At 44.3% G+C, this 25,356-nt stretch overlaps 1 protein-coding gene and 1 long non-coding RNA gene across 2 annotated transcripts in view; one reads left to right on the top strand and one right to left on the bottom strand.

Annotated features, from left to right (window-relative positions):
• The window catches only part of TNFRSF21 (TNF receptor superfamily member 21), an 81,607-nt gene extending 64,116 nt beyond the window's left edge, over positions 1-17,491 (bottom strand). Inside the window, exon 1 of the mRNA XM_055134899.1 lies at positions 17,035-17,491. Coding sequence (XP_054990874.1) covers positions 17,035-17,121 — 87 coding nt within the window. The 5' untranslated portion in view covers positions 17,122-17,491. The remainder of the gene's footprint in view (positions 1-17,034) is intronic.
• LOC129404198 (uncharacterized) overlaps positions 15,881-25,356 on the top strand; it is a 49,546-nt gene continuing 40,070 nt past the window's right edge. The window contains exons 1-2 of the long non-coding RNA XR_008629760.1: positions 15,881-16,211; positions 24,616-24,736. This is a non-coding gene — a long non-coding RNA (uncharacterized LOC129404198). The remainder of the gene's footprint in view (positions 16,212-24,615; positions 24,737-25,356) is intronic.

Here is a 25,356-nt window from a genome sequence, read left to right on the forward strand (position 1 = left end):
GGAAACTGAAGACCTTCCTTTTCCACCATCTGAGTCTCTTCGTTCACCTTTCCCCAACACATCTTATTACTTTAATATTCTCTTTTTTCATTATTTTAATTTTTTACAAGCTTTGCAACAGTTCTAACCATCTATAAAAATACAAAAAAAACACTAATGTTCTTGCTCAATCCACCTATCCCCCAAAATCTTCGCTATCAATTTTCGTTCAGCTCTTTCTAAATACTTTCTGATCTTTTTTTCCTATTACTTGCATAGATGTATCTTTAATCATTTTAGCTTAGGTCACACATCTACAATGGTCTTAACATTTTGTTGTATACAGTTACCACGCTTTACCCAAACCCTCCACCAATGCCTTTTCAGTCCACTTCTTCATTTCCCATTTTAGTGACAGAAAATTGAAGTTCTGCCTTAAGATCAGTTGTACCAGGGCCAGAGTGATAGCACAGCGGGTAGGGCATCTGCCTTGCACGCAGCCGACCTGAGTTCAATCCCCGGCATCCCATATGGTCCCTGGAGCACCGCCAGGAGTAATTCCTGACTGCAGAGCCAGGAGAAACCCCTGAGCATCACAGGGTGTGACCCAAAAAGAAAAAAAAAAGAGAAGAAAAGATCAGTTGTACTTATTTTACTTGCCTAGGAAATCTGGTTGGATTAAGCTGTATTCAATTCTGACCTTCAAGGTGTCTGTGATGATCAAGTTCTACCTTCTCCACAGAACCTTTTACGCAATTCCTAGACACCCAGATTCCAAGCAGATGAATTAACTTCCATTAGATTTCCTGTTTCTGTTCATCATTTTGGTGCCTAATTACATATTATCTTGTAATGTGCGTTGATGGCCTCCTAAGTGCATATATTTATCTCCCTATAATGATTATAAGCAGCTCAGGGCCAAGGACAACCATGTAGATTACATTTCCTCCCTTGCTCAGCCACCTCAATAAGGAAGAGCAGGAAAAGAATAAACAAGCATCCTGTAGGCTAGGGTCAGCAAGCAAACCCCCCATGAGCATTTGTTCTTGCAAATTAGTGTCATGGCTTAGATATTGCCTATGGCTGTGTCCATATGATAGCCGTGAACATGGGTGGTTGTAGAAGAGCCTCAAAGCTTTGCATATTGACTATCTGGCCATTTTAGTGAAAAATATTGGCCAATAATAATCTGTGCTGAGTGTGCCAAAGTAATGTCAGAAAATGCAGAAGCCCAATCACACACCAAACCCCTCAGATCTCCTCACAGAGGCAGCAGGGTGAGTAGAGAGGCCTTGAGATTCCTTTCTTGACACAGTCCGACTGCACACAAAGCTGATCCGGCTGGTGCCTGCTTCACACTTCCAGTAACTGCCCACAGACTAAGAAAATGAAAACATTTTCACAGAGACAGGACTTCCTCTGAAATGTCAGATTTCTAACAGAAAACAGGTTTCAGAGCCACCCCTCATTCCCTTTTTACCTCCAGGACTACATAATTTTGTACTTAAACATTTATCTGTTTAGTATCTTTTCCTCTGAACCACAATCTCAATGTCAGGGTAGAGACTATTTTACATACTGATGGCATCGCAGCCCTCAAAGGCAGTGCCTGTTCCTGGGTATACCCGATTAGCATTTATTGATCAGGTATACCATGGAAGGATTTGCAGAATAGACACAATTACAACTAAAAATTAAAGTGCTGGGGCCAGAGAGATAATATAGCATGTAGGGTGTCTGTTTTGCACATGGCTGACCCGAGTTCAATCCCTGGCATTGCATATGATCTCCAGAGCACCACCAGGAGTGATTCCCGAGTACAGAGCCAAGAGAAAGCCCTGAACATCATCAGGTATAGCCCCCAAACAAAAATGAACAAATAAACAAAAAATTGCAGTAGTGATGGAGATTGTTGGAGAGGAAACAAGTGCATGAAAGTAAACATAAGAAAGCCAAATGGGGGGTTGGGGTAGGGTGTTTGCTTTGCACGTGGCCAACCCGGGTTCGATTCCCAGCATCCTATATGTTCCCCTGAGCACTGCCAGGAGCAATTCCTGAGTGCAGAGCCAGGAGCAACCCCTGTGCATCGCTGGGTGTGACCCAATTTAAAAAAAAAAAGGCAAATGACCTCACCAACTTAGTCACAAAATTTCAAGAGATAAAGCAATCAGTCATCTTTCAGTATATGACCAAGAAGTTGTTTCTCTACCAAACACCCAAAGCACATGACTGTTTTAGCTGAACCAAGAATTATGTTCAGCCTGGTGTTAAAATGCCAAGCAAACATAATGAAAAAAATCTTTATTTCATTTTATAAGAAAAAATTTTACTCTCACTTGGTGCTTAGAATTACAAGTAGTGTAATTCACCACCAGATAGTATCTTAAGATCCATGTTTGTCTACACTTCAGTTACTGGGAAATGTACCCAAGGCATTTATTTCACAAACCATGTAAGTAAGAAACTATGCATGTGCCATCCCACCCTGTACAGGACTTGGAGCACTATAAATACTTACGGAGTAATTAAAAGATAAAACCTGGACACAAAGCAAATTTCAAAGTAGGGAGGAGAGAGCTCTAAAAGGACCAATCAGGGTGGCGCTCGAGAGCTGCTGCCTTGCCCTGGCTGTAATTCCCAGCATGGCCAAAGGAAAAATAAAGTAAGCAGTTCTGAAGGCTCCCAAGATCCTCACACTCACCTTGGTGACTCACCTCCCTATTATCCTATGTCACTTCTACTCTAGGGCACACAAGTGGACCTGCCTAAGGATAAGAAGTATCCGGATGTGCTCTACATGTTAGAAGGTTAATGCTTATTTATCCTCCAATAATTCTTTTCCCCTGACCTCATCCTTCAAATGTGAAGACATTTCCTTGCAGATTTACAACATATTTGTGTCATTCTTATTTCCTATCAAATTCCAACAGTTTTTGTTTTACTTTATTGGTAGGGGAGGGGGAGGGGTTGTCACACCTTGTGGTGCTCAAGGGCTGCTGCTGTCTCTCTGCTCAGGAGTGACCCCTGGCAATGTTCAATGTTTTCAGGGGGACTTTCTTCAGTGCCTGGGATCAAACTAGAGTTAGTCAAGTACAAAGCAAGTGTCTTGTCTCCTGTGCTGTCTTTTCTGACCATCAAATTTCAATTTTATATATACATATATATTGCCTTTTTTGAGCCACACCCAGCGTTGTTCAGGGATTACTCCTAGCTCTGCACTCAGGAATTAGTCCTGACAGTGCTTGGGGGACCATATGGGATGCCAGGGATTGAACCCAGGTCAGCCATGTGCAAGGCAAACACCCTACCCGCTGTACTATCACTCCAGTCCCAAATTTCAATAATTTTTAAAAGAAGATGAATCAACTTAAGGCAGTGATAAACCTCCATCTACTCCTAATGGACAAGTAAGAAGACTGCTTCTTGAGATTGCGCCAGACAATTTTTAATACTGCATAACTAATATTTTAAGAAGAATCCCGGTTACCGGAGATATCATAACAAAGAAAAAGCAAGCAAGTCATTCCTGAGATGATTATGAAACATTCTGATAATCAAAAGATAAAAGCCAGGCCGAATTAAGACACCCTCCAAAATTCTGGCCATTTTCTTTTGGACATCACATTCATAGAACCAACACATGGACTACTGGGAATTTGCAAGATCTGAAGAGAGAAAAAAAAAAAAGAATGCAATGAAAAGGAAAGCTCCAAGGAGAAAGCTTCCACAAATCACAGACCCACGTCTTCCCAGTCACATTACATAAATCCGTTGGCTCTCGCATTTCTTACTATCCTCTCTGATTAAAAAAAGTCTTCTGTTGCTAGGGCAAAAGGAGGCACTGTTGTAAGAGCTGGCAAATACAGACACTGCCAAGGCTGCAATGTGCTGACTATAGGGCTGGAAGGAGGCAAGCTCAGGGGACACAGGAAAAAGGAAAAACACAGCAAGACAGCGCAGAAGCCGTCCTCCCGGGCACCTGCAATGCAGAGAAGCCTGCACTCAGCATTCAGACCCTGAGTCCCAAAACGCCACTGCCTTCTCACCATCACTGCCATAGTGAGAGCCACCTCTGTAGATTAGGACACCCCCCACCTCCCGCACCCCCACACCACTGATATGGGAAAGCTAGGGAGTAAACAAGACAGTGGTAAATATTTAAGAGGCATACTCACAGTGCCCGCTGAAAATGGGCAGAGTCCTTATATTAACCAAGGCAAAGTAAATGACACCAGGCAGAGCAGCCACTCTAGTACAGAGTAAAGCCTCGAGTGCTGAGCAGACCCACTTCTATAAGGCTCAGAAAGTGGCTCAGGGAGCTTGGCCAACTGTTCAAGCCATGTGCATGTCCTTAGAGGAACGGGGAGGTGACATCAACACTTAATCTCCTGAGATTGTTTTCAGAATTAAAGTTCATTCTGATAAGACAGGTGCCTGACCCAGGTAAATGCTTCATGCATTCATTATTTGAATGATCAACCCTTAACTTGGCATTTTATTGTATTTTCATTTCATGCCTTGAGAATTGAACAATCTTCTGAAACGTCCCAAAGAAAAGGCAAATATCCAGCTACCAGGAGTGTATCTGAAACTCCAGATTTTAAGCAGCTGTCATCTTAAAACATGCCTATTAGTCTTCAAACCTCTACAATATAGAAAATACAAACAGCGTGGCAATGAGTTAACAGAGAGACAAGGGCCAATCAGCCCTTCCATGTCGTCGTAAAATATAGGCAGTACACAATAAATGAAAAAGCACAAAAGAATAGTTTGCATTAATAAAAGCACTGCAGGTAAATGAGACATAATCTAACTAATCATTTTTTTTAGAGTCACACAAGATGCTAATGATTCTAGGACCTATACCAGGGGTGAGTAAATCCCTGCCAACTGCCTTCTTTTTTAACAGCCCACAAGCTAGAAAAGGTTTTTGATTTCAAATACTCGAGGGTGATGGGAATCAAAAGAAAACTCATACTTTGTGGCACATGAAAAAATATAAGAAATTCAAATGTCAGTGTCCAAAAATCCCAACCATTCTTTGAGTATGTCCTTGAGCTACTTTCAAAGTATCATAAGAGAGTGGAGTAGTTTCTATAGAGACCAAATAGCCCACAAAGGAAAGAAGGGAAAGAAAAAACCCAAACACTCTATATCTAGCTCTTTATAGATGAAGTTGACCAATCAAAGTCTAAAATTTAGAAACTATTCTGGACTACAGCCCTCTCTTAGAGAGATACAATGACTATTATCCTGTTGATGGATGCAGAGGTGCTAAAGAAAATGGGACTTAAGGGACTGGAGCAATAGTACGGTGGGTAAGATGATTGCCTTGCACATGGCTGACCCAAGACCCTGGCAGCCCATGTAATCTCCCGAGCATCACCGGGTGTGATCCCTGAGTGTAGTCAGGTGTAAGCCTGTGTACCACCAGGTGTGAATGTTCCCTCCCCAAAAAAAATTTTTTAAAATGAGAAAAAAAAAAAAAGAAAATGACTTAATTGGACCATGCTGTCCCAAACTTATCTGAGTCACTCAAGTATATAAACATCCTACGGAACACACTAAATATTGTTCTCCCTATAAACAACCGTTAACTTCCAGAAAAGCCAATGGACATTAAAATGTCAAATATAAACTACAAAGTAACCAGATTATGTAACCCATTTGTAAGATCAATTTCTGACCATTCAAAGAAAATCAACAATCAAAAGATATTCTAAGAAACAAAATGAATGGGTTTAGGACTATTAACCTACATTTTTGTGACTAAATAAATATTCAAAGAGGAATGTAAAATTATGTCCTATCTAGCTAATAGAACAACCAACGAGAGAAAAAAGCCATGCAATGGAGGTTAGCATAAATTCCACTCATTAGCTGAGACAAAGGACAAAGGGAATCATCACCAAGCAGAATTTATGACATCACTAGCACCTCCTGAAATGTAAATTTGCATAACCAATGACCCTTTACATACTTACATTAAAGCTACATAAATAAATTTAAATGTTAGCTCCAAAGCTGTCAGTCTTGTGGGGTAGAAGGGACATGTATAGGTTGCTGGTAGTACTGGGAATGAATTCAATTTTTCCAAAGCCAATCTGGCAATAGGCACCAAGAGCCATAAAATCGTTCATTCATTTCCTGTGACCCAGCAAGTCCACTCTGGGAATACACCTCAGGGAAACAAAGCAAAAGGACAAAGAGCTATTGGATTGTATAGAGACAACTTCATCAGTGCAGCTTGTAGGCAAAGGACAATAACAGCAACCCAAGCATCCGATAATAGGACGTAAGGACAGCTCTGCTCACTGCCTGCCAGGAGAAGTGGGCTATGAAAACTTGGCACCCATGAAAGCTGAACTGACACAAATCACAAACACCTCAAACTCAGGAAGATGTATCCACACTCAATTCCCCAACTCTACCCCAAACCAGCATCAGCAGCATCCGTCTCTTTCAAAGTGATCAAACTACCCCCAACTGTTCCAGGACTGCGGAGTCAATGCTGAGGATTGCTTTCCTTCAACTTCTCTTGCTCCAACTTATCTCACCAGCATTAAACTCTTCAAACTTTCTCAAATCCATCTTGTACCCCTCTTAACAGCCAACACAGCACAAACATATGAAAGGATTCCCATTATCTTGCTTCCCCTCCTGTTTTTTTTTTTTTCCACAGACCCCCTAGAGATCTTTTTTTTTTTTTAATTTGTTTTGGAGCACACCCAGGCTTGCTTAGAGGCTATCCCAACTTTGTGCTCAGGAGTCATTTCGAGGTGACCATGTGGTGTCAAGGATCAAATCCAGGTCTCCTGCATGCAGCACGTGGGTTCACACCCATTAAGCTATTTCCCCGGCCCCTAAAAATCTGATTCAAGAGCTACTATGTCCTTCCTCACGCTCAGGTAGTCATTGTGTTATCCTCACTCACTCACATCTTAAAAGGTCTTTATGACCTGGGCCCTGCCTTTCTCTATGCTCCCTTGCACATATTCACTGAGTCCCAACCGCCAGGAACTTCTCTGTTTTCTGGATAAGGTTCTTTCCTTTGAGGTCATTCCATATACAGTTCACTTTAACAGTATGCTCTTGCTTCTGATCTTTCAACATCCAATTCTCTTAAACCACATTTCTTCTGTCTTCCCTAAGAGAATTCCAAGAGGAACCATGAATAGTCCTTTACTATCATATATTCAAACTTGAGAAATGCCTGACATTAAATAGATGTCCTTATTATTATTATTACTTTTTAAGCTACCCCAGCAATGCTCAGGGCTTACTCTGTGTTCAGGGATCATTCCTGGCAGGATTCAGAGGACCATATGGTGCGTGGCAAACACCCTACCCACTGTACCACTGCTCTGATCCTAATGCATCATCTATTTTGAGTAGCACTGTAGCACTGTCATCCCGTTGTTCATCAATTTGCTCAAGCAGGCGCCAATAACGTCTCTATTGTGAGACTTGTTGTTACTGTTTTTGGCATATAGAATACACTATGGGTAGCTTGCCAGGCTCTGCCGTGTGGACGGGATACTCTTGGTAGCTTGCTGGGCTCTCCGAGAGGGGCAGAGGAATCAAATCCAGATTAGCCACGTGCAAGGAAAACGCCCTACCTGCTGTACTATTGCTCCAGTCCATCTAAAAAAATATATTACTGAAAAACAGCAAAAGTAGTTACAAAAAGAAAATCAGACTATATGCCTATATATTCACATGTTAACATATACACTGTCAAAAAATAGAAATGAATTAGGAAGACAGAGAATTCCATACCCACTTGTTTCTGCTACCTTGCTTAAGTTTAAAATGATTTTGGTTAAAACTCAAGTACCTGTGAATTTTGACTAAATATTGAAAAGTAGCTGAACTTCTAGTACCCCTCTAACTTTTCTAGAATAAATGGTCAGCAGCTGGAATGATAGTACAGCAGGTAGGGCATTTGCCTTGCAGGAGGACGATCCTGATTCAATCCCCAGCATTGCATCTGGTCCCCTGAGCACTGCCAAGAATGATTACTGACTACAGAGTCAGGGCATTGTCAGGTGTGGCACACACACACAAAAAAATAGAATAAATGGTCAGCTTTGAGCAAGATCCTTCTGGGATACACTGAAGAATCATTTGATTACATATTGAGCCAGAAATTTTTAAAGATTTTTTTTTAAAAAAAAGCACATTTTTGTGGTGATTGAGAAGATAAAAGGAAATTATAACCTTGGACTTGAAAATTTCAAGGAAAATCACACCCAAACCTAATCCAATTTGGTATTTCTCTCGGGCCAGATGCATAAGATTGAAATCCAAGCCCAGAGAAAAGACGAGAACTTCTAGACATAAAGGACGAGCAAAGAATAAAAACCAGTATAATTATCCTGGGAGCCTGATGAGATTTATGTCTGAGACATTCTCTCCCTTCAGACCCCTCCCACCTTTCCTAATCCTGCTTAAACTGAGGAAGCCATCCCTACAATGAACCAGATATCTGTCTTCTCTTAAATGCTCTTCAGGAAACCAAAATTCTTCTCCTCTAGAATCAATGAGGAGCTACCTTTCTCACCTGTATCTGAGTCTATGCAGTGTGGCATCTATTCAGAACTATGTTTAAAATCTTTCTTAGGGAAGTGTGTGATAAAATGCACAAAACAGAGCACAGTAAGGGGGAGGGAGGCCTCCAACAGTTTCTACAGACCTGAAATGAAAAGTTAACAAAGGAGAAACGGGTAACAGATGTTGCGAAAACTCAGGCACTCATCCTATATGATAATCTGGCTGGCAGCAAAGAAAACCTTTGAAAGCTGCTCAAGTTCTAAAGATAAATGAGTTGAAACTACATGGCTAAGCAAAACCCCTGTCCCACTGTTACTCACTAAGCAAATATTTTTCAAAATGATCCAAGCAGCAGGAAAGCAAAGCATCCATTCCCTATTTATAACACTTTCAATTTGTGAGAGTATCTTTCCATCTTAACCGTGGCACCACTGCTCGGCTGAGTCTTACCATAGGAAAATGTGTGCCAATGACTCACCCTCCCCATCCCCTTCTCACACTCCCCCCCCCCCCCCCGCAATCTTACTTTAAAATCAGTCTTTTGGCCAAACTTCCAAGTATCATCATGGAACAGAAACACTCACCTGATGGAAAGAAAAAGCTCAACTCTTGGATAACTTAACAGGAAACAAAATCCTGGTAAGTTAAGGTCTCTCACGCCCTGCCCACACTCCACAGAAGGTGCAGTATGTATGAAGCTACACTGACCCACAAGTGAATCTTCTCTAGTCATTGCCAGTTGTTTCAATAGAATTTCCTGTGACCCTCACTCCCTCATCTGTAAAATGGGTTAATGCCACTTCTTCATGGACTTAGAAGACTAAGCGCACCTGTAGAACGCACTCAACATAAATCTCCAGTAAATAGGTACAGTAACAATAGTAACAGTTAATACTAACAGATTTGTATTTCCATCCATTGAGACTATTCCCAGCACTTTGGGAATTATTTTTAATAATTAAGTTTCTAATTCAAGTTTTCATTAAAGTATCATAATGTATATGGGAGATTAAAGTCATTTTAGGGACTGGAGTGACAGCACAGCGAGTTAGGCATTTGCCTTGCACGAGGCCGACCCGGGTTCGATTCCCAGCATCCCATATGCCCCCCCCCCCCGCCTCCCGCGCACCACCAGGAGTAATTCCTGAGTGGATGAACCAGGAGTAACCCCTGTGCATCACTGGGTGTGACCCAAAAAGCAAAATAAATAAATAAAAATAAAGTCCTTTTATAGCTTCAGAGCTAATACACCAATCCTACCAACCCTTCCATCAGAGTTAAGATCCCTCTATCGTAATCCTAGGAACCTTTTCCCTCCCACTTCCTAACTCCCTCAGTTCCCATTTCTATCGATCCAGGTCTCAGGTCTGTTTGCATTGTGGATTGTCTAATCCCTTTCTTTGCTTTTTTTTTTTTTCCATATTCTGCACATGAGCAAGATCATCTGGCATTTACCATTTATTTTCTGACTCACTTCACTTGGCATAATGTTTAACTCACCAGTTTTGCTAACTGCAACATAGCTGAATAGTATTTCTCATAGCTGAATAGTATTTCATAGTGCATAGATTCCACTGCTTCTCTTCCCCCCACCTTTTAGTTTTGGAGCCACACCTAGCAGTGCTCAAGGCTCACTCCTGGCTCTGTACTCAGGGGTCACTCCTGGCAGTTCTTTGGAGACTATATGCAGTGGCAGGAATTAACCGAGGGTCGACCACATGCAATGCAAGCGCCTTAACCCCTGGGACTATCTTCTCTCCAGCCCATATCACCTTTTCTCTTTCCGTTCCTCGGTTGCTGACCAGATTCTTTTAGAATCCCTGCCTGCTCTCAATGGATTCCTGGTTTCATGAACTCACTCCTCCCCTCTCTCTGAAATCCGTTAAACTTCTAAAACAGACTTGCAAACAACTCGGTGTGACGGAACTGGTGGAAGGCAGGGGAAGCAATCCAGACAGCCAAAATCCAGGGAGCAGGAACCATGCCTGGTGAACTCTGGCAAGCCCTCTGGATGAGGGAGAACAACACTGCTGCGAATCCATAATCTAACTCTCAGCTCGCCCCCCGATCCCTCGCCCCCACTTCACAGCCCCAAGCCCAGGCCATGCCCCTGACATCTGCCAGGTGTCTCCAGGTTGTAGCCTGTGCTTAAGCACCTCTGGTGCCTTGCCTGGGCTGCAAACAGGAGGTGCTAGGAAAGCCAGGTGGCAGCAGACACGCCAATGTTGGATTTGTTTGATGTTTAGTATTTGACAAAGACAAACACTGAGCCACATCAGTATTTATTCAGGATCTTGCCCCTCTTCCTAAAGAATGAACAGTGAGCAGCTGCCACTGCCTAGTGCCCTGCTAAGTGATGAACTCTAAATGGGGCACCAATTCTGAGCACCAAATTGACTCCTATTTTAGTTTTGGCTTCATTCTATCTGACAGACACCTCTGCTCTGGTGGGGTCAATTTGAGGCTGCTCCAGATGGTCGCAGGACACATGTCCAATGGCTAGGAGGTACGCAGGGCTCTTCTTGTGATGGGAAAAAAAGAAATTTAAAAAGCAATTGAGTGTGCTAGGAAGTTGCTGGCAAGCTGGCATCAGGGGAATTGCAGGTTGGCCTGGGAAAGAGGGTCAGTAGAGTATTACTGGAACAGAGCAATGCCATTTACACAATGAAAAGTCACTCGACTGTGCTGGCTACAGAGCAGTCCAACGGTCCATCTGATCATTTCTGGTCAACAACAAAAATATATAAGTTTACTTAAGCTGATTAGAGTTTCCAGGCTTTACAAAAAGCCAATTGTGTTCAGAACCACTCCATATCTTGGCTACGGTGTCTCCAGAGGCTTCACCTCTCATATCTTCACAAATGGAGCCAAGTGTAAAGTCAAAGCGTGATGTCTCACTTTCTAATCTGCAAAGCCACAAGTACAAGACCACCTGAAAGAGTCAAGCTGGGCTCCTGCCCACCAGCCCCTAAACTAAAGAGCAGACCTGCAGGAGTGGCGCCTTCTGCAAGCTACACTTCCTGGTACCTATGGCATTAACTGACCCTATTCTGTTCTATGTGGTTGGACTGACTAGGTCCGAATTAACCATGCTCAGATATATAATTTAGCCCATTGATAGATCTATGCCTACTTCATCTCAAGTTCTTTTCTCAATTTACAGTAGTATGCATTTTGATTACAAGGAATTTTGTACTTGATAATTTGGTTTGTTTGCGCATTTTATTTGGACTGTGAAGCAAATTCAACATAAGCTAGCTCAACTCCATGCTTTACATTTTGACACTCAGGAATTCAGCATTCCAGTAGAACTGTACGTTCTCATCCTTCTGATTATGTCAGTTCTCCCATCAAGACTAATGTATTCTGCGATATGAGATTTCTTTAATTTTCAGGCTAAGTTACTTCATGTATTCTGAAGATTTTAATGTCATTCACATTTTGTTCATTGCTTCGCATACATTCATCAACTGATTGCATAGGAGCAAGTGAAACCAAATCAACCCTACAGGCAATGTACATTTTTTATTTGCCATGTATATTTCACAGCACTGTCGTCCCATTGTTCATCGATTTGCTTGAGCAGGCACCAGTAACATCTCCATTGTGAGACTTGTTGTATATTTCATACACCATAAAAATTGTGCTTGCATGCCAGGACCTAAATTCAAATTCCACTACCTATGACAGTGTCTCACAGTAGTTGCTCAATGAAGCACATGCACAAAAATATTGGTTGTTTTTTTTTTTGGCCATAGCCAGGGATCCTTGGAGTCTGCATCCAGCTTGGGGTTCACTCCGTGGTGCTTAGGAGATCAAGTGATGCTGGAGATCAAGTCCAGTGTTCAAGCATGCAAATCAAGTACTCAAGTCCTATAAGCTATTTCCCCTGCCCCTCGATATAATCTATTTTCAATTTTTTTTTGGGGGGGGCACATTTGCTGGTGCTCAGGTATAACTAATTTCCAGCATAGAACTTGGAGGTCACTCCAGGTGGCACTCAAGGAACCATGCAGCGCCAGGGATAGCACTTGGTTCTCCCATATGCAAAGTATATTCTCCAGCCCTTTGAGCTATCTCCTAAGCACTAAAGTTATTTAACATGGAACATAATCATCCCAAGTTGACATTTTTTTTAGACGGGGGCTGGAGCAATAGTACAATGGGTAGGGCATTTGCCTTGCACGTGGCCAACCCTGGTTCGATTCCCAGCACCCCATGTGGTCCCCCGAGCACCATCAGGAGTAATTTCTAAGTGCAGAGCCAGGAGTAACCCCTGTGCATCGCCTTTTAGATGTGACCCAAAAAGCCAAAAAATAAATTAATTAATAAAATAAAATAGATGAGAACATGCAGACTTTTCATTGGTTTGCAAGTTGGTTGTTCTCCCTCCAGTTTTCTGCTCCAGTATTCAAGCTCAAAAATAGTGGTATCAAGTATAGAGAAAGGAGAAGGTCTTTGGAATGTATAATCAGCTCTAATACAAATTTTACATAAACTTGCCACCAACCCTCAGGACCTCAGCCCGCCTACACAAATATCCAGAATGCTCAGGGCCAAGACGACTGGTCCTTCACTTTGAAAAGCAACAGGCAAATATGAGACTAATATCCAAGGACAGTTAAAACAAGGGCCTGGAGAATTGGTCCACAGTTTGGTCCACAGTTTGCCTCAAGTGCCGGGGAAGAAGGCAGTTGGGATAGAGAAGGAATCATTATGTCCATGATAGTTGGAAATGATCAGTCTGGATAAGATGTGCCTCCCAGTAGCAGTGAGGAAGAGAGAGTCAGAGACAGAGAGAGAGACAGAGAAACAGAGAAAGAGAGGCAGAGAAGGGAAGTGCTGCATCCTCCTGCCATCAACAGGCTGGAGGGTGACAGGAGGGAAACTGGGGACAAAGATGGTGGTAAATGTACACTGGTGGAGGTTTGGAGTTTGTTGGAATATTGTATGACTGAAACCCAACCATGAACAGTTTTGTAACTCTATCTCACAGTGATTCGATTTAAAAAAATAAATTAATAATAAAGAGAGAAAGAAAAGCAAAAGGTAGGAGCTGACACCAAGCTAGACATCCAGTGATAAGAACAGTGATGACCATTAATACTCGTCTTGGTAGCCTTGCCCACAGTTGAGCTTGGAACTCCTGTCCCGCTCCCTGTATTTCATGATCGTTGCAGAAGGGCAGTTCCCCCAACTTCCGCCAGTGCTTCCTTTATCAACTACAGCTCTGCCGTGCTGACAACATGTCCAATCCGAGCAAGCTCCCTGAGGGCCAGGGTCAGCCCTGCACATGCTGCACCCTCCCGGGCAAGCCCTTCTAAGGCATTCCTGAACACAACCTAAGCATCTCGCTTATCTTATCTCCAGACTCTGGGCCCAGAACACGTTTCGTCTTTTGTTTTGCAGCTGACTTTCCAATATCAGGCAGATGCCTGAAGTCACCCGTCACAGGAGGGCAAGGAGAGTGAACCCTGCTTTTTTGAAGGTGCTCATGAAATGCTCAGGGAGGCTTTGCAACAAGCTAAACAGCCAGGCTTCACTTTCCCCCTATGAGCCTTCTCTGTTGTTACATTTCATCATCTTGTAATTTGGAGTTGTGAAACTGGCAATACGGCAGTGGCACAGGAGGGAGGGCAGGAGCGGAGGGGTGACCAGCCCCAAGCTCTAGGGGCCTAGCACAGACCAGTGAAGTCCTGCAGCCTGCATATCCTCGTCTGCAAAATGAAGATTACCCCACTTGCTTCACAGATGAAAATGACGTACTAGTACATAATAACTTATATTTATAAAACATTTATAATCACATGATACATTATATGGAATCGTGTTATATAATATACATTACACAGAGGCCAGAGATAGTACAGAGATAGATAGGTGCTAGGCTTGCATGTGACCAACCCAAGTTCAATCCCCAGTACCACATGTGGTCCCGCCAACACTGCCAGGAGTGGTACCTGAGCACAGAGCCAGGAGTCAGCCCTGAGCACCACCAGGTTTGGGCCCCAAAGTGCCCCCCACACACAGACATATATCACATTATATGTCATAAAGTTCTCTCTTATACAGTTAGCTTGTCATAATTAAGAGAAGCATCCAAAAGGATGACAATAACAAATGCTACTACACAAAAAGGTAGGTACTCAAAGGTCATGATAAACTGGTCATTCCCTTGGGTTTATTATTTTTCCAATGAACTGCAATATTTGATCGGTCACTAACCTCCCCGCATGCCCAAGCAGTATACTGAATACTGTAACATATTTACATAAACTCCAGGCTCTCTCAATTTCACACAACCAAAAATCTCAGTGAGATTAAGTAATCCTTCCAGGACTGTCATGAGATCATTATTCTACACTTTGACAGCACCTGTCCTGAGGTCTGGGGCTTACAGAGTAGGGATGGGGAAAATGAAAGACACTGCCTCCCTACTCTGGGGGCTGGGGGGGTGGGGGTTATAGTATGCCCCTGGGGACCCCTGCATCTCCCTCTCAGCCTCCCTTTCCAATGACAGGGTTAACCTCAGGCCAGTCCATGACTGTAGGTGGAAGCTTTCTAACACAGTTACTAGGAAAAAAGGATTCCTGTGATGGAAAACACCTTAAAATGGCTTCTAAGCTCAACATATTTCTTATAAAAGTCAAACTTATATTCTCATTAGTTGCAAATCCAGAGTTCAATGGTTTCAGAGAAGAGGACTGGACTACGAACAGATTTAAGCAACCTACACTTAGAAGACACTGAGATCTTCTTACTTCAAGTGCAGTCTCTGTGAAAAGGGAGAAGACCACATAAATCAAATACTGCACTGACTGACAATTTCATGTGGGAGATGGTACACTTGCCTTGCATGCATCCAACCTGGGTTCGTTTCCAGGCAATCTCCAGTACCCCATAGGATTCTCTGAGCCCACCAGGAGTGATCCCTGAGCTCAGAGCCAGAAGCAAACCCTGAGCACAGCTGGGTGTGGCTCAAAAAAAAAAAATTCACCTAGAAGTGGATCCAATGATTCTAACTATCTAAATACACAGAGGGTCCCAGTAGGCAGGAAATGGGTTAGATAATCTAAGTGAGAAAGAAGTTCAAGGTTATATGCACCTTCATCGATCATAGGATCAATGCTCCCAGACTCCAAAGGGCTTCTTTCCCAAAAAACTGTCACTCCTGGTTCCCAGCTGAGAGACCCCTGCTGCTCCACTTGTTTCAGTGATACAAACCCTTTCTTCGCTGTTACTATAAATGGGCAGAAAGAGTCTCTGAAGGGACACTAGGGCTTGCCTCATTATACATGCTAACGGCACCAAACTTTTCTTTAGTTTCTCTCTTCTCCTTAAAATACACACTCACAGTGGGAACCAGAGTGTCTGTAAGATGAATTCCAGGTCCATAGCAACTGCAATGCTCTGGGATCTAAACAGATCTTTAGGCAGGCCATGCAAGGAGCCCTTCTGGGTAGAAGACAGCAAGAGGCAGACGGTCTGCCTCTCTCCTGCACACAGACCGACCATGCAAATAGGTTCTTGGGTTTTGTTTTTGTTTGGCTTTTAGCTCAGAATCGCCATCGCTCCCAGTGGAGACAAAAAGGCTTGGGGAGCTTCCGCTCCGCGTTGGCTGTCCAAGAAATTTTCTTCACCCGACTCCCACCTCCTCCCGGCCAGGCATTGAGAAGAAGGTGAAAAGGGGTTCTGGGGAAGTTGGGTGGAAGTTTTGGGTCAAGGGTGGTTTCAGGCTCCGAACAGGTAAGTGATGGAGGACTCGATAGAGGACTCCGCCCTAGAGCTGAATCCAGTCGAGGGGGCGCTGAAAGCACCTGCCCCACCCAGCGAGATCAGCAGTCCGGCGGCAGGTAAACGCCGGGTGGGCGCGAGGGGGGCAAAATTCATCTTCCTGGATGAGCTCCCACCCCTTCCCCCACGCCCAGCTTAAGTGCCAGCGCGCAGCTTCGGTGGTGCCTGCGAGTGGGTCTGGGGCGTGCAGAACCTGAGATGCCACCGGGCTCAAAGGGGCAAGGAGAGGACGGGGAGGGGCGACTCGCTCGCACCCTGCGCGGAGATGCCAGGATCGGGCGCGCACCGACCGGCTCTGCCACTGCGGTAGCAGCATCCCGACGTGACGCTGCAGCTGCAACAAAGCGCAGAGCCGCGCGGGGGTCGGGAAGGGGACCAGGGCACCAGGCGGGGCGCGCCGGAGGAAAAACAGCCCAGAAGGGCGCAGGCAGGCCCGGGGGGCTCCCTCGGGGGACCGTCTCCGGCGCGAAGGCAGACGGCCAAGGAAACAATTCACCTTCCTGCCGGGGCCGGGCTGAGGCCGCCGCGCCCTCCCGGAGCGGCAAGGAGCCCTCGGTGGGGGGCGGCTCCTTCCCAGACAACTTCCCATCCCGGCCCGACCCCCGCGCCGGGAGCAGCGCTTTCAAAAAATAAATCCCCGTGTGATCGTGTGGCTGGGACCGCTCCCGCGTCACCGCCGCCCCCCACCCGCCCACCCCGGGAGCTCACCAGGAGAAGGGAGCCCGCGATGAGCGCGGCTCGGGCGACTGGGCTGCAGGACGCGAGCGCGGCGCGGCTCCTCGCGGGGGTCCCCATGGCTGCAGCCGGGCGGCCCCGCGGCCGCGGCAATAGGCGGCTGCTGCTGCCCCGCGCCGCCGGGCGCCCATCTAGCTCCAGCGGCCCATGGGCACGGCGGCGGCCGGCCGGCCGGGCCGACGAGCGAGGCGGCGAGGACGGCTCCGCGGGCGCTCAGCACCTGCCCAGCCGCGCGGCCGCCCGGGCCGGGAAGGGCAGCCGCGGCGGCGCCCAGCGCCTCCCGGTGCTCGCCTCCGACGGTGGCTGCGGAGAAGCGGGCCGGCGGGCTGCGCGCGGGGGAGCGAGGGGACAACTGCCCATCGCGAAGCCACGGCCGGCCAGCCTGCCTCCGCTGCCCTGAGCGGCCGGCGAGAGACTGAGTCTGCTGCACGCCGGGCGCGGGGACACACGTGGTGGCGCCCGGGGGGCGGGGGATCGGCCCTTTGTGATGTCACCCGGAGGAGGCCGGGCTCTTTGTGCGAGGGGAAGGCGCCCGGAGAACGACGGCGCCCCTGGGCGGCCGCCCGGGACATTGCAGCGGCTGCTCCCACCGGCCACGGCACGCGCGCCCCAAATTTTCCTGCTTTCATTTTTTTTCCTGACACGATTTTAAATGTCTTGTTTTGACGCCAGACTCCTTTCTGCCGTTTGTGACACCTGGTTGGGAACGGTCAGAGACCTAAGGAGGGCTTAGGTCCACTGCGTGCCAAAAAGGAGGCTTAGGCAGTGGCTTCTACGTAGCTTGACTGCGCTCTCGAATCACCTGTAGAATTTAGAACATCTGTATTGATATTGGAATCACACACCCAGAGAGTCTGATTTAATTCGGAAAGGATGTGAGTCCTTCCTTCCTTCCTTCCTTCCTTCCTTCCTTCCTTCCTTCCTTCCTTCCTTCCTTCCTTCCTTCCTTCCTTCCTTCCTTCCTTCCTTCCTTCCTTCCTTCCTTCCTTCCTTCCTTCCTTCTTTCTTCCTTCTCTCTCTCTCTCTCTCTCTCTCTCTTCTCTCTCTCTCTCTCTCTCTCTCTCTCTCTCTCTCTCTCTCTCTCTCTCTCTCTCTCTCGTTCCCCAGATGATTGTTTATAGAACAAAGTTCAGGAATTTTTGAACTATTGTTTAGTAAGGGAAATCCAAGCTACAATTCCAAACCTAGTGTCCCTCCGGTTTGGTCCCCAGATGCTGATGTCCTTTGAAACTTGGAATATGTCAGCAGCTGCATCTTCCTAATAAAAGCACTCAGAGTTTTCAATTAGATTCTCACAGATTAAAAAGTACTTTTTCCAAAAAATAGGTGTAAAGTGTTTTTAACTTCTGCTTGCTGTGTATGGTGGGTGGGTGAAAGGGAGGTAGCCTGCTACTGTAGAAGACAATCAGAGCATTCTCTCAGATGATTGGCATCTCCCACAGAAGCCTGGTGAGACAGGATCAGCATCCCCTCCCTCTGTCTCTTTCCTGTCTGTCTGTCTTTCCTTCTCTCTCTCAGTCTCTGTCTGTCTCAGTCTCTCTCTGTCTCTCTGTTTCTGTCTCTGTCTCTCTATCTCTCTGTCATGGTCTCTATCTGTCTCTGTCTGTCTCTGTCTCTGTGTCTCTGTCTCTGTCTCAGTCTCTCCCTTTCTCTTTCTCTCTCTCTTTCCCTCTCCCTCTCCTCCCACCCTGGAGGCAGGTAGACAGATTCCTGACCAGGGTTAGCATTTTCATATCTACTATCTAGAAATTGATATGTGATCTGCGATATTGCAATTAGGCCCACACCACTTAGTTTGATTAAAATCCTATGGCACTGGTCTTTTTCTTGCTTTCCTGAGTCCCTACTTTTTCAAGATAAGCCCATCTTTCCAATTGTCTGCTTTAAAACCCTTTACTCCTGAAAGTCACCAACCAAAGCAGAGCTGCCATTGTCCATTTTCTTACGGATTAAATAGCATGCTTTGGCCTTTGCTCTGTGCACATTTTTAAGAGAAGCTAAAAAATTGAAGAAGGATTAATCCCCATCTATTCTATGTCAATAAAGGAAAGGATTTCCATAAGTGTTACCAAGGAAAGAGCCCTAAGATTTAGATATCTAATGAAATTCAAAGCAGAAAATATTATCAATAGATACAGAGTTTGGAAGAGAGAATAGTAATATTTGGGATTGAATCTCTCTATTTCCAGGAGTTCTGTGGAATTAAGGGATATATGCTACTTCCATCCATAACAGTCTCAATTTTTCCTTGAAAAATGTAATAATCGACTCACCAATGAATCTTGGAACTGAGGGCTTGCTGCAGACATGCCTCCGGACCTTGCTCCAGGCCAATTTCACTGGGGTGCGTCAGACAGGAGCAGGCATTGTTCCTCCACTTGCCCTGCATGAATCCTGGTAGCTGCAAACTTCCAGAACCCAGTGATAAGTCCAGGTACGCAGGACCAGTGACTGCAAACTTCAGGCCTCCAGGGATAGGGGATGGACTGGTCCTTCCCATCTCCCCGCCCCTACAAGATCCTGGCTGCCACGCCCATGAACCTGCCTCTGGGTGCCATTTAAATGGCACATTAATGGCCGTGATCTCGAGACTCATAAATTAATCTCGGGACTGAGCAGCTCGATGCAGAGGTCTCTCCGGACCCTACTTATCTAAAATTTTAGAATTCCAAGAGCGCAGCTTCGAGGCTGCGCAAACCTCAACATCTCATGCTATTCATATGATACAATACAAGGGGCTGGAGTCATAGTACAGTAGGTAGGGCGTTTGCCTTGCATGCAGCCAATCCGGGTTCAATTTCCAGCATCCCATATGGTCCCCTGACCACTGCCAGGGGTAATTCCTCAGTGCAGAGCCAGGAGTGACCCCAGTGCATCGCAGGGTGTGACCGAAAAAGAAAAAAAAAAAGCAATACAAAATAAATTATCAAGCATCTGCCTTAGGGCAGGCTTGAGTGGTGGTGGGAAAATGCAAAATAATGGTGGTGGAAAGGTGTAATGTGGTGGAACTGGTGTTAAAATATTGAATGTAATCCATCATTGTGAACAGCTTCATAAAAATACAAATCTTTTAGAAAGAAAAATGTAATAATCTAACCAAGAGCCAGGACTATGGCTCATAGGACTGCAGTGCATGCTTTGCACGTGGGGGCTTATGGTTTCATTCCACACATCACATGGCTCCTTGAGCATCACCAGGTGTGATACCCACCTCAAAAATTTTTTCAGAAGACTAGTCAATATTTATCTCCAGTCGATAGCACAGCGGGTAGGGCATTTACCTGCACTCGGCTGACCCAGGTTCAATTCCTCCGCCCAGCTCAGAAAGCCCAACAAGCTACCGAGAGTATCCTGCCCTCACGGCAGAGCCTCGCAAGCTACCCATGGCATATTTGATATGCCAAAAACAGTAACAAGTCTCACAATGGAGATGTTACTGGTGCTTGCTTGAGCAAATCGATGAACAATGGGGCTACAGTGCTTCAGTGCTACAGTCAATACTTAAATTTTTTAAAAATAAGTTGCATTGGTGTTTCAAAAATGGGGGAACAGGTTTTTGTTAGTCCATTTTAGCTTGATATATCCAAACTTGTAGTTTTTCAAAATAGTTTCTGATTAGGTATACTCTAAAAGTTAAAAAAATAAAGTTTAAGGTTAGGGTTCTGTGAAGGTAGAGGTGTCCTTTGTCAATAATCTTTCTTCCTAAAACATAAAAGAGTTATAATTGCACTCCATCGCTTTCAAGTTTCATCATTTTCTGCTTTGGCATTGTTCCCATCAAGTTTATATTAAAAATGCATTTTGAGAGATGAAGAACTCTCAGTCTTATTTACTATGTTCAAATGTCCCTCTATGTAAATGAAATATGAATAATTTGATCTAGATGGGGTAAAACTTTATTATTTTGAATTAAAATATATGAATGCTTTTCATGTTGTAAAAAATTCTTCAACTATTAAATAGTTTGTTGTCACATTTTCAGCATACAGCATAATCACTTAGAAATGTTACTTTAAAGGCAACAAAAGAAATTCAACAGTGCATAAGGATTAGTTTTGCCATATTCTCCCATAACATCTCTTCAATCTCCATCTCTTTGCACACGTCTTAGCCTTGGGCTTTTCTATTTCTTCCAATGCTGTACAATTCTCCTCGTTTCCTAGCTTCAAAATTACTGTTAATTGCTTCATAAGTTACTTCCAGTTACTCTGCTCTTCCTATCATTCCATTTTTTCCCATTTACTCCCTCAGTCAAAAGCGTTGGTTACATACCTGGTCATTGGAGAAATCACCAAAATCACCATCTTTCACTGGGCTTTGTTTTTTGTTTTATATTTATCCTGCATACTTCTGGTAGCTCTAATCAAATTTCAATTTTTCATTTTCAGTGTCTTGACAGGGTTTACTCAATAGTGCTGAGTGTATGTGTTGTGGGGCGGGGGAGAGGGGGAGCAGGATGGTGCTTGCTATGCCAATGATCAAATACAGGACTTCACATATTCCATGAATATGGTCTGCCATCTCCTGAAGCTTCCGGTTTTAAAAACATAAATATTGGCTTGCTCTTCAAGCCTATATTCTACCTTGAACACATATATCACTTGCTTGTCTTTATGTTTCTTTACATTATCATTTCTACTCTGGAGGAGCCTGTGTTTTCTTCTGAACATATTTCTCCCACTCTCTTCCCTCACATCCTTCAAAACAAGTCTCAATAAAATCTACCTTGTGGGACAGGGAAGATAGTACAGCAGGTAAGATGCTTATCTTGCATAGATGCTTGCCTTGCATGCAGCAACCCAGGTTCAATCACAGTATCCCATATGGTCCCATGAGCACCACCAGGAGTGATCTCTGAGTGCAAAGCCAGGAGTTACCCCCTCCTCCCCCCTCCCCCCCCCGCTGGGTGTGGCCCCCAAACAAAACACAAAACAACAACAGAAACTCTCTTGTTTCTCTAAAAAAAACTTTTCTTTTTGCCTTTTGGGTCATATCTGGCGATGCTCAGGGGTTACTCCTGGCTCTGCACTCATGAATTACTCCTGGCAGTGCTCAGGGGACCATATGGGATGCTAGAATCAAATCTGGGTTGGCCGCATGCTATCGCTCCAGCCTCTAAAAAGATTTTTTAAATAGACATAAATACCTACTTTTACAATGAAACTAAGAGTTACCACATGGGTAGGGACTGGTTTATTCCCAATAGCCTGAGCTGATCTATAAAGGAATGGTAGGAATTTTCTAGAAATAGGTGTGAACATGTGAAAGTACAGGAAGTTCAGGAGTCAGCAGAAGTCAAGCTCAAGTGGTGAACATGGAAGTATCTGGTTTCAACAGGTATCAAATATCTATGTGTTTGGCACTATGAAGGTACTACAGAATCAATAAGAATGGATCCTTCTTTAATGTATACCTTTTTAAAAAAATTACTTATTAGTTACCATGAGATACAGTTACAAAGCTGATTATGGTTGGGTTTCAGTCATATAGTGTTCCAACACCCATCCCTCCACCAGTGTACTTTTTCCACTACCAATGTCCCCAGTTTCCCTCCTGCCACCCTTCTTTCAGTCTGTCTCTATGGCAGGCACTTTTCTTCTATGTCTCTCTGTCTCTGTCTCTCTTTCTCTCTGTCTGTCTCTGTCTATCTCTGTCTCTCTCTGTCTGTCTCTATCTCTGTCTCTGTTTCTCTGTCTCTGTCTCTCTGTCTCTCTGTCTCTCTGTCTCTGTCTCTGTCTCTGTCTCTGTCTCTCTCTCTCTCTCTCTCTTTCCCCCCTTGGGACACTATGGTTTGCAGTAGAAGTACTGAGAAGTTAACTGATCCTTTTTTTTTGCTTTTTGGGTCACACCCGGCGACGCACAGGGGTTAGTCCTGTCTCTGCACTCAGGAATTACCCCTGACTGGGAATCGAACCCAGGATGGCTGTGTGCAAGGCAAACGCCCTCCCTCCTCTCCAGCCCCTGATCCTATTTTTAAGGAAGTTAGTCTAGGGAGAATAAAAATTAAAAGATAGGTAAGGGTGGTAGAGATTGACTACATTTTCCAGCTTCCAGTGTGCCTAATTATGGTCTGTGTCTATAAGTTTCAGCCAAGCCAAACTGTCACCTTCTGGAAAGCATTGGTATTGATTAGAACTTGGCTATTCGTTATCCCTCCCCTTCAGTATGTCACTGAAACCTGCTAATTCTGCTCCATTAAATCTTATCTAAACTTCTCAGTCTTACACTAAAATCATTAAGTTACATCTTCATACCTTTAGGAAAATTATCTTTTTAAAATCAAATCTAATCATGCCCTTCCTTTCCAAAAATTCAACAAAGATTTCATATCATTGTCAATTTGAGGTTCAAACTCCTAATAAAATTACCCATCACTGCTCAGGATAAATGCTCCAGACTGCTACAAAAGTGAGTAAACAAGTACAAAAAAAAAAAGATGCAAAGAGACTTTCCTAATCACATTCAGCTTAGTTTTCTATGCCTACTGCCTGCTCATCCCATCAACCCCAGATACTTAATAGTAACCCCATTAGAACATTGTGTTTCCTAACTACCTTGTTACTGCCATACTTCCAAAACTTTGTTAGGTGTTGGTTTTTTTTTTTCTATTTCTCCTCTTCTGCTTATTAAATTCCTTTAAGTCTACCCTTTAAGACCCACCTACAATAAGGCCTCAAGTGCAAAGCCCTTTTCTAATGTTGCATATTCTCTCTCCTCATTTGGAATGAACTGCTTCCTCTAGATCTCGCATATGTCTCTGTTACAACCTCATGTCTCTGTTTCTAGATATAGCCTGAGCTCCTTGGGATATCAATGTCTGTTTCTTAATTATCTCCCTATCTTCTTAATTGAGATTTAAGATATTTTCCTGGCTCAATAAATATTTGATGAACGAAACAAACATGAAAGGCTTATCAAGTCGTGGAATAGTTAACACACCTGGAGTACATTTTCTTTTTCCAGGTCTTAATTCAAACACCCTCAGTCATGTTATGCAAACAATGACAGGTTTAATCTTGTGTGTTCTCAAAGTGTCATGTCCTGGATTGGGGCTAAACATTTTGTCCATAACTGTTTTTCCTCCAAAGAACTCACTAAGGACTTGCTGTTCTGTGGTCTGAGAAGGGTTACCAGTCATTCAGCAACGGATTGCAAGATTAAGTGCAAAAGCATGAGTTTGATCAAGTCACCATGGTGACATGCTACAAAGATGGCCCTCTTGGATAAGATCAAATTCGAATAGGCTTGCAAGGCAAGCATAACTCCAGAAACTTCCTTCTCTTTGGTATGATAAAGGAGGGAGGGTTTGAAAAATAAAATGGCCAATCCTTTGATGATGCAATACCTGTGGCTCAACTATGTAGTGGTGTGATTTAATTATTAAATTGTTTCCCTCTCTGAAGAACCTTCAAAAGGCAGAGATCTGTGAGGAGTGGCACTCACCTAGAGCTCTCTGCCATCTACAGAGATCAGGAATCCCATCTGCTGTTTACATTTTTTTTTTTCCATAAGATTGCTTTACTCAGGACTCTAAAACATTTTTTTCCTTGATAGGAGAGGTGATAAGAAAATAGCCTTGATCTACAGTTTAGTAGGAAGACAATAGATTTGGAGAACCAACAGATGAAAGATCAAATCTTCACTCCATATAAATTCAGTACTACCTACTCAATAGGTAAGTTGAGTAAGTATATTACTTTTAACTTCTTAATTTGTGGATCGATAGCACAGTGGCAGGGCATTTGCCTTGCACGCAGCCAACTCGGGTTTGATTCCTTTGCCCCTCTCGGAGAGCCCGGCAAGCTACCAAGAGTATCTCGCCCGCATGGCAGAGCCTGGCAAGTTACCCGTGGCATATTTGATATGCCAAAAACAGTAAGAACAACTCTCAAAATGGAGACGTTACTGGTGCCAGCTTGAGCGGGATGATATGGTGACAGGGTGAATTTTTTTTTTTTTTTGGTTTTTTTGGTCACACCCGGCGATGCACAGGGGTTACTCCTGGCTCTTCACTCAGGAATTACTCCTGGCGGTGCTCAGGGGACCATATGGGATGCTGGGATTAGAACCCGGGTCAGCCGCGTGCAAGGCAAACGCCCTACCCGCTGTGCTATCACTCCAGCCCCAAGTGACAGGGTGAATTTGTGGGATGGATAGAAACTATCTTATACCAGTGGTATGAGGGGGGGGGGAAATGAGAGAAAACATATAAGATTCCCAGCACAGCACTTGTGTTAGTGTGCTCTTAAAAAATTAACTGTTTTATCCAATCCCCTACTGAGAAGATAATCCTTT

This window comes from Sorex araneus, chromosome 4 (assembly GCF_027595985.1).
Source record: "Sorex araneus isolate mSorAra2 chromosome 4, mSorAra2.pri, whole genome shotgun sequence".
Lineage (NCBI taxonomy): Eukaryota > Metazoa > Chordata > Mammalia > Eulipotyphla > Soricidae > Sorex > Sorex araneus.